Source organism: Tyto alba, unplaced genomic scaffold (assembly GCF_018691265.1).
Source record: "Tyto alba isolate M040663 unplaced genomic scaffold, T.alba_DEE_v4.0 Super-Scaffold_40, whole genome shotgun sequence".
NCBI classification, from domain to species: Eukaryota; Metazoa; Chordata; class Aves; order Strigiformes; family Tytonidae; genus Tyto; species Tyto alba.
The window spans coordinates 6,169,975-6,181,976 of NW_024881316.1; the positions used below are offsets into that span (position 1 = coordinate 6,169,975).

Below are 12,002 nucleotides of genomic sequence, written 5' to 3' on the forward strand. Positions count from 1 at the left end.
CTTTGTTTAGAACTCAATTTTAGTTTAAGTATTTCAAAACTATGCTATGGATAATTTTAGCTGTACCTTCAGATATACTTTCATTTCATATCTGATACATACAGACTTCATTTCATACTTGATTTAATTTCCATAAGTCAGTGCAAGATTTTTTTCTCTTAATAAATCCCTGAAAATAATGCTTAATTTAACCATTAGTCTTTCTGTTGCTCAAGGGCTAGTTTTGCCTAATGTTTCTTCACAGTCTTCTCTTTTTTTTTTTTTAAATACAGTAAATGGGAAGCAACACTTAATAGCCCCCAACTAAATAACTGTCTGAAAATAAAATAGTTTATTAATGGTTTAGTAGCAATCCTGTGTTTAAGAGGGTATTTGAAAGAGTACAGTTTGCTTTCAAAGAACGTTTTATCTGCTCACTATGTTTATTCATTCTGTTTTATCAGCTCTTTTCCAAAACACCACAAGCAGTTAATGCACCTTATCAGGGACTCCTGACCTTTTGCATCTTCCGAAGTTGTACCTAGATGTCACCAGTGTTTCCCATGTTAACAGTTCTGAGCATGTTTTACTATATGTGCCTTCGGCGCCGAGCTAGGACAGCGACGAGAGGAGAAATGAACAGCCGGAGGGCTATTGAATCAAACACCCGAGCCTTACCTATCAATGTTGAAATAGTTCAGTATGCCAAAGAAGTGTTGGATTTCAGCTCTCACTATGGTAGTGAAAACAGCATGTCATATACCATGTGGAATTTAGCAGGTATTCCAAACGTGTACCCTAGCTCTGGTGACTTCACTCAGACTGCCGTCTTTCGAACTTACGGGACCTGGTGGGATCGTTGCCCGAGCGCTCGGCTGCCGTTCACGAGGACGCCACCCACCTTCTGCAGCCAAGACTACGTGGAACTTGCTTTTGAGGAACCAGTTTATCCCACAGCAGTGCACATTCTGGAAACATATCATCCTGGAGCTGTAGTCAGGATTTTGGCATGCTCTGCAAATCCTTACTCACAAAATCCACCAGCTGAAGTAAGGTAATTTTTTTTTTTTTTTTTTACTCCTTTGTGCTTTCCTGTAAGATGTTAAATGCTACAAATAATGCTGTTTAGTGAACTTTACTTCCTAGTATTTCTCTGTTTTGTATTTGACCCACTAATGTTTTCTCTATTTCTGCATGTTTTTAAAACTGTGCTGACATATTTTCATAGCATGTTCAGAGATGTGGATTTTTTTGTAGGAATTAATACAGATCCTAATATCAGATTTAATTTGTGTAACGATAGTTTTTGTGTTGGAATTTTTATGAGCTATAATTATTATGTAGGTACAAAAACAACTTTTGAAATGGCAGTTCTGAGTTCTTCTCTTTCTCGAATAAGAAAAACAAATTGTGTAGAAGAGGCTAAGGAGTCACAGTTGCTGTACCATCCTTCTTCAAGTGGCCATAAACTCTTTCTTCTCTCTACGTGCTTTAGGTTGTATGTATAGTACAATCAGGTACTATAACTATTCATATGGAAATATGGCCAAAACCAGAAGCACAGAACAGTCGGACAAAAGGTGATGCCATTTGTCTGATCTTTTATTTTTGGTCTGATCAAAAGGTGTGAGCCACATTTCATTTTTACCCTTGCTTCGTAGACTAAAAGAAGTTGATTTGATCCTGCTGGTTTTCCTTATAGTAGGAACTCCTGATGAAATTCCAGTTGGGGGGGCAGGAAGATGGGGACCTGGGGAATGGTAAGATAATAAAGCAAAACACTCTGTATGAGGTGTGAGGCCCTTAGTGAGGAGGTGAGGAAATAGTGATGGAAGGAGAAAGACACCAGGTAAAAGCACATAGTGGGGAAAAACATTGGGGAAAGCTATCAGTATATGCAATCGAAGTATTCTGTATGCATCAAAAAGAGATTAAATGGTAGCAAACCCATAAAGGAAATGAGAACTGATAGAAGAAAGACTTAACAAAATGTATCCTGTAGAAAATAATATGCAAACAAATACTGTATTGCTTTAAAACGCATCCTTTGGCAATATAAGCAGTGCTAGCTTGGATACTGGGTGTTTTCTCCCTGACCTGCCTTTTACAGATAGAGCTAAAAAGCATACTTTTAGGTCTGGATTAGTATCCCATGCTTCCTAATACTAGGCCGTTGACGCTTATTCAAAACCCCTAGAAAACCAGGTGTCATGTTATATATTTAAAATTCCCAATGTGATTGTTCTTCTTCTTATCCTGAAATTCCAAATCACACAATCTTGTGTGATTCTATCATCTCCTGTTGTTTAGTGCAGTTGTTTATTTTGCAGCTCTATAATGAGTATATACTGCATAGCTCTGAAGTAAACATCCGAATTCAAGGAACAGTGATAGGTCAAACTAATAATAATAGGCTGCCTAACTTCAGAAGTAGGAATGTGTTTGGCACTGTAATGCAGAACTTATTTATAGATGGTATGTGGTGAAGACAGCTTTTAAGACTTTTGAACTTGGAACCTAATGTGAAATGACTTTTGGCCAATTACTCCATGAACTTTCATTTTACTGTTTTTTTTTTTTTATGATGTAGAATTTACTTATTTTATAATGTAGCACAGATTTCTATAGAGATTACTTCTGTAACTTGATAATACTGCATTAGGGTAATAGTGAGATAGTGTGCTGCAGGGCAATACAAGGATATAATTCTGAGTAATAACCTAAAGCTGTTTTATAAAAATGTCTGATTAGGTTTTGGTTCTTAATACATTTTTTTATTTTTGTGTAAAGTTCAAGAAGTGTTGAAGGAAGGCTCAAGGAACGTTGACTGAAGGAGCTATTTAGTAAGGTGCACTCAAAAAAGAGAAAATTGTTCAGAGAGCTAAAAGAAGATGGAAGTGAATATACAAATAGAAAGCTTTTGGGGATTGCTTTATGGTTCCTCTTGGGGTATTGTTAGAGTGAGAGCTTGGACTTTCCCTTCTTAAAAAAGGATGTAGTTTCTGCAGGGCCCTGCTTTTTGATTTGTAGGTAGGAGTATCTTCTGTTCTGTCTACCTAGGATAACAACATTTTTGGTTAAAGAAGGTTGTTTCAGGGAGCTTCAGAACCAGCTGTCTGTGCTGCATCTTCACTACTTGCCAGTCTTGATGCTAGAGAAGTGTTAGAGGGACCTTTTTTTTTTTTTTTTCCATTTTGGCTTACCTTTCCTCAGCAGGACTTGTCTGTTCAGAGCTGTGTATTTGGTTTGCCTCCTCCTTTCTTCTGAGGGAGATAAACATGTCTTATGCATGGTGTCATGAAGGGAAGATCAAGGAGCCATTTCTCCACAGGAGGTGTGCAGTACTTTTTCCTGTTCATTTGCTCACCTTTATGAGAGGAATATTAACAGTTAGAAGAACACAATCTCTTTTCTGATTCAGTTCTTGGTCCCTTGTTTTCACTTCCAAAAATTCTCTGAGATGTCAACTAAGAATTATTTTTTTGAAAGTGGAATGTTGCTGATAATCTCAGGTGATTTCTGCGTTTAGCTGATGTTTTGGACTTGAAAAACTGCCATACTGTTTGCTTCTGTTAAAAAAGGCCATGTCCCAGTTACTCGAAGGGCATTTTACAACCTTGTTTTCCTCTTCTGACTATTTTGATACTCAATTTTAAATCACCTTATTACCTAAAAACCTTAAAGTGCTGCTTTGTTTTATCTGCTGATTCAGGATCTGTTTCTTTCCGAACACCAATGTAGACAGGTCAGGCAATTAGAAAGGTTCCTTTTCACCAGTACCTACTTCGATATAAAAAGAAGGCCAAATTAATGGTAGAGTCAAAACTGAGAGGGAGAAGTCTGTTGAGATTTGTTTAAATGTTATACTTTGTGGATTATACTAGTCCCGCTCAGTAATCTGTTTTTCTCTTTGTTTAGTATTTGAAACATCAGCTCGTCCAAGGCTTTGCTGTATGCAAAAGCTTCTAACCTACAAGAGGCTCTGTAAGGACTTGGGGTACTGCAGTCCTTGCTCAAGAAGACTTTGTATATTCTTGTAGAAATATAGCTGTAGCCCACGTAGTTGGTCAGCGTACTGCTCTGTTGCTCACTTGATGCTTCAGTTGCATCAAAGAATGACTTGTGCAGGGGTTCAGAAAAAGGTCTTCAGTCATGTTCCTCTGTTGCTGGCACACTGAATACTGCTATCAGTGACAGCTTTGTATGATACTGTCTCAGATCAGTTCTGTCCAGTCTTTTTAGAGGTGAGATCTGCTCTTCATGTAATTGGAATATGCATTTATTTTTCAGAATTGAATGTAATTGTTCCTAAATAATTCTGATGCTTAAAATATGACAGTTAATGTGAAGATTTTTCATTATGGTTTAACCAGCTTCCATCAGTTTGAGGATTCTTTGTCCTCTCATCTCTCTTGCTGCTTTAAACACAGAAGATACTACATCACTCTCCTCTGCGTAAAACAATTTTTAAAAATCATAAATATCAGGAAAACTGCTGTCTTTACACGTGGAGACCTTTTGTGCTTGTCATTAGTGCCACTCCCACCTTGACTGGTAAGAAGTGTTTGGTAATTTCTTAAACTGTACTAACAGATGTTAGTATCCATGTACAAATTTATTATATGAATTACCTGAGCGCAGAAAATCCAAGCAAAAATTAATAATCTGGGGTTAAGGAAATACTGTAGCGCATAGTCTCAGTTTTTATGTGGTGAAGAAATCCCTCCCTCTTTTCTATTGTGTTGTGCTATGATGATTATGCTAATGTAGCCTTCAGATTGTGCACGTTCTGTGTACTTGGGGTTTGGTGACAGCCATGAGTCCCTCTTTGGCCCATGGAGGAGGCAGAGCTCCACACAGGCGTGATGGGGACACTGCACCTGATAATGGCATGAGCTGAACCCAACCAAGAGAATTTTCTTTGTTTCTCGTAGCGTATTAGATTGATGGATAAGCTATAGCTAGATTCTGTGAGGAAGAAAATGTTTTCTTTCCTGTTTGTTTTTCCTCCTCATTTACCCAGAAGGCTTACTCTTGGCAATTCCCTAATGGCTTCTTCGGTATCAGCCCTTTTGAAACATTTTGATACTCCTAATAGTTAGCTGCTGTCAGACATGAAGAGTCTGTGTGTGTTTAAATGGGAGCTTTCAAGTCAGAAATAATTTTTTCAGAAGTTTTTAAACTTTTTCCCTGTACAAAAATAACTTAGCTTTTTAAATTTGGGATATAAAAGAAAAAATTGGTCTCCGTTCTTCTTCTGTCGTGGTCTTTTTTTAACTTAATTTGACAGTTTCTCTTATCTCATGTACATTATAGTGACACCACATGTTCGTGTGCTTTTATAAAAGCTCAAAACCAGAGATTCCTAACTAGTCAGGGGTGCATGGCAGTGCTTGGGGTGATGTTTCATAGCACATGTCCTTACTGCTCTGAGATTATTGCTTCTTCAGAAGGCTGGAGATAGTTTTGTGATTATTTTTTCCCTTGTTTTCCACAGATGGAATACTGATTAGTGTTGCTTCTCTAAGGTGTAATACTGATTAGGTTGTTTCTCACAGGTGAGATACCACGATCACTTGACTGACTGGGAGCAGTTCTGTTCTGCCTTGTGTGTTCCTGTCATTTATTTAATTTTTTTTCATGACATTTAGATTTTTGCTAGATTGTCTTCTGAGCAAAATTCCAAGTTTGATTTGTAGACGAGTGGCTTGGCTCAGTATTGCCTAGCTTAGCTGTGTTTGCTGAATGAAAGGTTCCTTTCTCTTTCCAAAGGCCTTGAAGCCTGGAGAGGCAGAAGCTGCTGCAACCAGATGAGCAGGCTAAGAAAGATGGACAAAGTAAAAGGCTCCCTCTCCTTCCATGGGGAAGTTCATTGTATTTAGGCAATAGAGTGCTCATCCAGATAGGAATTCTGTGGACTTGTTTGCTGGCAGCCAGGATAGGGATCAAAATGTTTGATGAAGAAAATTCCCCCTTTCGGATACAGGGAGTGAAACCAGAAAGTGTACTGGATGTGAAGTACCCCGAGTCTCTTGCTTGCAGAGTGGCATTCAGATGTTTTTTTTTCTCTACCTTTTATTCCCTGTGAATCTCAGATGAAGGCACCCAAAACACTGCTGATACCATCAACACATTAGAATGTGATAAGGGACCTTCAGGGCTGTATCTCACCTATGTGTAACACACAAGCTTAAGTTCTGGCCATTTGCATCCTTACTTATAACTTGTTTTGACATCTTCAGGCAAACAGCTTTTTCTTGTCCAGATGACTGTCATAGAAGAATTAATTCTGGGTTTATTGGAGACAGTAATTTTTGAGAAACCCATAAAAAGCTCATGTGGACAGGGCAATTATTTGAAGTATCTTTTGCTATTTAAAATGCATTGAGCATTCTTGGAGTCCTGTCTGCTCTCTGTTATCTCAGAACTGAACTCAAAAGTAGAAATAAAAATCTGCTGCATATTCCCCCATACTAATTAGACTGCTGTGAACAAATGCAGGCAACCTTTAGGGAGTCTTCACTCCCATTCACATTACATGTAACCCAGTGAAGTGTCAAAGCATGGATCCTAGATGAAGTGTCCACTTCCAGTTGTAGTAATGTGTGTATTACGAGTTTGTCTATACTCAGGAAGAATCTACCAATGCTGACTCAGAGCGATTGCAGTGGCCTGTTTTTGTGTGCAGTGCCACCAAGGCAGAGAACATCAGATCAACCTGATAGACTTGAGGTTTTCCATTTAAGCCAACAGCTAACTCCTTTAAAGTTAGATTGGTGAGCTGTTGTTGAAAAGAAGACAGTGTGATAAGCACAGTGGAAAATAGTCACCAGTCATCTTGTTCATCAGCACGTGGTATGTGTTGTAGAGTTTCACAAGATTGTAAGGTCATGCTGCGTATCTTTCCTTTTCTCTAGATTATTACAAGGGCTGGAAACTAGAGACACTGTTTGCTGAAGGAGGTTATTGCTCTGCAATTTGATGAACCTAGACCTCCAGATGCTTTATTTTTTGCCAGAGCTCTGCTACTGCTAGATAATCCAGGACACTAAAGGAGAAGTCAATAACTGAGACGCATTTTGTTAAAAGTTGATCGTCCAGCATGTGCTAAATTAGTGAAAAAATAGCCTAGAGTTTCCTTGAGGATAGTTTGGGTGGGTATATGAAAGTGTCTAAGCAAAATGTCAGATGGTGATCTGGATGGATTCAGGAAAGGTCATGTGCATTGCCAACATTAAGTATTTGCTTAGGGAATCGACCTATGTGAGAGGGTGTGACCGTGGGACTGCATCTCTTATTTCTTGCCATGAGTTGACAATCTTCTCTTGGTAATAAGTCTCATTAAAAGCTGTTAACCTTAGGGTAGAGTTGTCCACTCTCCTATGTTGGTACTTTCTGATGTGCCATATATTCACCAGTCCTGCATGTTTGTTTTTAGTTCATGACTTCTTTTTTTTTTTTTTTTTTTTTTCCTTTGACAGAAGACTTCTGCAGGCCTCCCATTCTACTGTAAGGTATTTGTGGAGAGTGGCATGATGTAGGATAGGAAAATTTATCTGTGCATACCTGAAAATGTCCATTGTGAAATGGAAGTTTCAGTCTATGGATTAATTTTCCTATCCTGGAAATAGTAGCAAATATCAAGCTTCTAAGCCTTGTTTATACTGTGTGCTATGCTTTAATGAAAGTCCTTACCTATGTTCTGCTTTCTGTCATGATGGATAAAGTTTAAGCATTTGGTTCTGGAAAATAAAGCATGTTTGATTTTATTTCTTTCCCCCCTCCCTTCGCGTGTTTTGCGGTACATGTCAGTATTGAGCAATGCTTGTAAGTTCAGAGTAGTGGTATCTGGTGGGGAAAGCCAAGATGCTGTGGTACTGGGAAGCAGATAGAGCATTTCTGAGACCCATATGACAGGACAAGTAGCCTGAGAAATCCTTGAAACTGGGACTAGGGTGGTCGAAAGAGATGGAGTAGGTGTGGAAGTGTCTGCGTTATGCATGCAGGATGCAGAGATTTTTGTAAGCGTACTGTCAAAGGGAGTAGCAGCAGTGCTGCTGGAGGCTTCCTTCTTTAGGCATTAACTAGACTTGAGGGAGGAAAAGGCAGGCATCAGGGACTGAAGGACCTCTAAAATCCATTCACTGGATGAGGACCTATGCAGACATAAAGAGCATGTTTCTGTCTTTAGCCCTTTTGGCAAGTTTGAGAGCACTGAAGACCTAAGGAATATCAGACTTGAATCTCCAGATGACTCAATCGGTAGTAGGTTTCACTGTCATTTACTGGAGGAGATTTGAGGTCTGCGTGTGAAAGTAAGGATTTATGTACGGAAGTTCTGTACATGCCCTGAACCTCCTTCTGTCACTGGACCACTGGAGAAAAACCTTTCAGTTTAGCAGTTTGGGAACTCTAATGTTTTTTGCAAAGGAACCTTTCAAAAATGACTTGAAGATTCTATTTTCTTTGGTAATTTGACAGTGAATTACTTTTATAAGGAATAGTTTGCTTGCTTAGACTGATAAAATAAAATTTAGATTATTTTAAAAATAATTTGCAGTGCTGCAATTTGAACACATTTTTTGTTAAAGTCTGAGCTGTGGGATTTTTTTTTTCCTTTATTTTATTTTGTGAAAACGTTTTTTGGGAAATGAGAGGTTAGCTGACTGTGTATTTGGGTTACATGGCAAGACTGTTTACTGCATACTTATACTAACATGCCATCATTGTGAAGACATCTGTAATCCATTTGTTACGAGTACCTTACCTGTGAGATGTTAGAACAACTTGTGAGTATATAACAGTACTCTAACACTAGTGTGTGACTGTGAGTATACAGCTTGTTTTGTTAGTTAGCAATGCAGAGAAAATATGCAAAGGTTATGCATTAGTGTGCCCTGTTAAATTAATCCTTAGGATATTTATTGAATCTAGGGAAAACATAATCTTCATTGTCTTTTCAACCATGTTTCTCACGTTTAATACTTCTGACAAAGAAGCACTCTTACTGTGTTCAGGAATTGCTTTAGTAACTTTGATTTTAATTCCTATACTGTCTGTGTGTGCAATTTTTCTTTTACAGATGGGAAATCCTTTGGTCCGAGGCACCTACAAAGGTGAATGGTCCTCAGGCTCGGCAATTCACACCCTGTATCAAACAGATAAACTTTCCCACAAACTTAATCCGACTGGAAGTGAACAGCTCTCTTCTGGACTATTACACTGAACTGGATGCAGTAGTACTACATGGTGTGAAAGAGAGACCTGTGCTTTCACTTAAGACTTCGATGATTGATATGAATGATATTTATGAAGATGAGGATGAAGAAAAGTATGACTGTGGAATGGACACCCTTAATAAACAGTTCAGCATTGTTACCCTCAGGGAATGGCCAACTAATGGATATTTTGATAAACTGCCTTATGAGGTAGGAAAAGCATGTTTATGCTCAGTGTATTTGCCTTGATCATTAAGGCTGCGAAGGTGCTTTATAGGGTACTGGTGAAGATTGTTTTTTCCAGTTAAGAGTTCTTGCATTCTTTTGTGAATGTTCTGCGGTTATTGTATAATTATGCCTGAATTATATAAGTCTGTCTATTTCCATGGATGGATATTAGCAAGCCACTTAGCTTGTATCTGCATAGTTACTGCACTTATTTCTCAAGAGTCTGTCCACTCACAGGTGTTTACACCAAGTATTCTAGCCTTGAATTTGTAGCTCTTGAATTTCTAAGCTTCTGGCAGTTTGCCAGTAGTTTTAGTCCTCATGCTTGATAAAGATGATGTATAAAAGAAATATTAAATGATTCAATCAAAATCTGGGAGTGTAATTAGTTTGTAATAAGCTAAAAGTTTATTTTCCTGTTATCTCTCTTACAAAACACCAGAACTTTGTTCTTGAAACTGCCATCAAATTTTCATATCCTTATGAAATAAGCTTCCATTTCGCGAAGTACTGAATCATGGTGCAGGTAAAAAGTGTTATAGTCAGACTTCTGTACTGCGTCTTGTTTTGATGTTTGTTACTTTTTATTCTGTCATTAGCACAGAAGACAACTGTGAAGAAACTCCTTTCAAATCTGGGGGCAGTGGGGCAGTTGCAGGTGTGCTGAGAGTCTGTGTAGATAAATATTTTCTTTCCTGTAATTTCCAGTGTAATGCGATTGTGAAGCATGAAGGCTGAATGCTGTGTGCAGGCCAGGAGGTTCTCAGTGGGGTGTAGCTGTTTATTGAGGGTAGTACCCTGGTTAGAGTAAGAATTGAGAGACTAAATAGTTGTCTTAGCCTGTCCTGAAATAAACTGGGTTTGCACATAGTGGAAAGGAGCCTTTACTTGCCGGTCAGACCTCTGGACTTGGGCAGAGACATGATTGTTCCCGCTCTTCAGTGTACTGCGGTCTGGCAGAAGTGAGTGTTCGTTTACTGCAATAACTCTTCAGATGCTCAGAGTGCTTGTGGCCTGATTCAGACTTGCTTTTGAAAGTGAAAGGAGGAGGGTGAGAGATGCTGTCACTGATTGCAGGGCATTTTCAGAAATACCTGATCTAATCGAATAGTATTTTGGTTTTCTTGCATCTTGTGACTCTTACGTAGTTCAGCTCAGCACCTGAAGACCATGGTTGGGTGACCCGGGGCCCTAATAACCTGCAGAAGTTTGCTGTGCTTGGAAAGAGAGGAAGAAAATGTAACAACTCTCTCCGTCTTTCTCCTGTGTATTTATCTTCTCTTGGGAAGTGGAGTAATAAATGAGGGTACTAACTTCATCTTGAGTTAGCTCTAGTACTGTGGTTTTTTTTTCCCCAGAGTTCCCCGGTTTAATGTATTTTATTGTCAATGCTTGTATGTCAGTGCTGAAGCAAAGTACTCTGCACATGCAAAGGTGCAGTTGATTCCAGAACGTCTTAAAACATGTAACTGTTAGAAAGAAAATGTGTTGGTTTTAGTCATTCAAATAAGTTAATTATAGAAAAAAACTTTTAATCTAGGAAGTCTTGTTTGAAAAGGCTGGATAAGTTAATTTGTGGTATAGTAGAATATCAGAGAGATTAATTAACCTCTCTTCTGTTCCATGTGATTATCCATATTAAGATTATAATTTAGCAAGTATTTATGTAACACTCCTATTACTCCTGTGAACTTCTGCCTCCATATACTTTACTGTGCTTTTCTGTTTTCCTGTTTGTTTACCAGCTTCCTTTTTTATCCATTTTTTAACATTCTTCGTTTCATGAATGCATTTATATGGTCTATCAATACCAAGTACATTTTTTTTCTTCTGCTTTGATTTAAAGAAACTGAAAATATGGGCAGAATATTTATCAGAAAACTACAGAAGACTATTTCTTGACTGCTTTTGTGACAGCAGAAATCCCAGTCTCCTACTTTCTTGGTCCAACTGGAAGGTTTGGGTATCAGAACAACAAAAATGTTGTGCTTTGTAGTATGACAGTTTTTTATCGCCTCATATATGGGAGCAGTGCTGTGCATGCTGTCTTCAAGACTGACAAGTGTCAGATTTTTCTGGGAACTGTTCGAACCTTGTAATGATGAAGTAAGGCAACCGTTGACTCCTTCCAGTTTTGATTGATATATTACATGAAAAATTGTATCTTTTTATACATTTGTGTTGATTGTGAACGTGTAACTGTCCTAAGTCTTTATACATATGCCTATACTTTGAGCTGTTTCAGGCCTTTTCATGCTACTCTCCATAATTCAGAAAATACGCAGGCTGAATGGTCTTCTGGCAGTAGTTCCTCCGGCCTTTGTCTTGCCTTGGTTGTCTTTCTGAAACTTTCATAAACTATCCTTTCATAGACCATGTTGTTCTTCAAAATGACATTAGGAATGTCTTGCTGCCGTGTGAGCTCTAAAAACATGAGCTCGCACTCAAAACATTGTAAGAGTCCACATTGCTCCTTCCTACAAAAGAGAAAAAATAAATGCTCAACTCCTGGGGCACAGACTTCCTCAGAAGAAAGTGTGAAATCTTGGATGAACTAGGTGAGAAAATTTTCCTTCC

General features: G+C 38.4%; 1 protein-coding gene across 5 annotated transcripts in view; it reads left to right on the forward strand.

The window, feature by feature from the left end:
* The window catches only part of FBXL4 (F-box and leucine rich repeat protein 4), a 68,811-nt gene that overhangs the window by 6,345 nt on the left and 50,464 nt on the right, over positions 1-12,002 (forward strand). For 4 of the 5 annotated variants that reach the window (XM_042802948.1, XM_033006414.2, XM_033006415.2 and 1 more), the window contains exons 3-5: positions 444-1,033; positions 7,461-7,493; positions 9,062-9,407. In XM_042802948.1, coding sequence (XP_042658882.1) covers positions 525-1,033; positions 7,461-7,493; positions 9,062-9,407 — 888 coding nt within the window. In that variant the 5' untranslated portion in view covers positions 444-524. The remainder of the gene's footprint in view (positions 1-443; positions 1,034-7,460; positions 7,494-9,061; positions 9,408-12,002) is intronic. The other variant, XM_033006416.2, reaches the window with a different exon arrangement.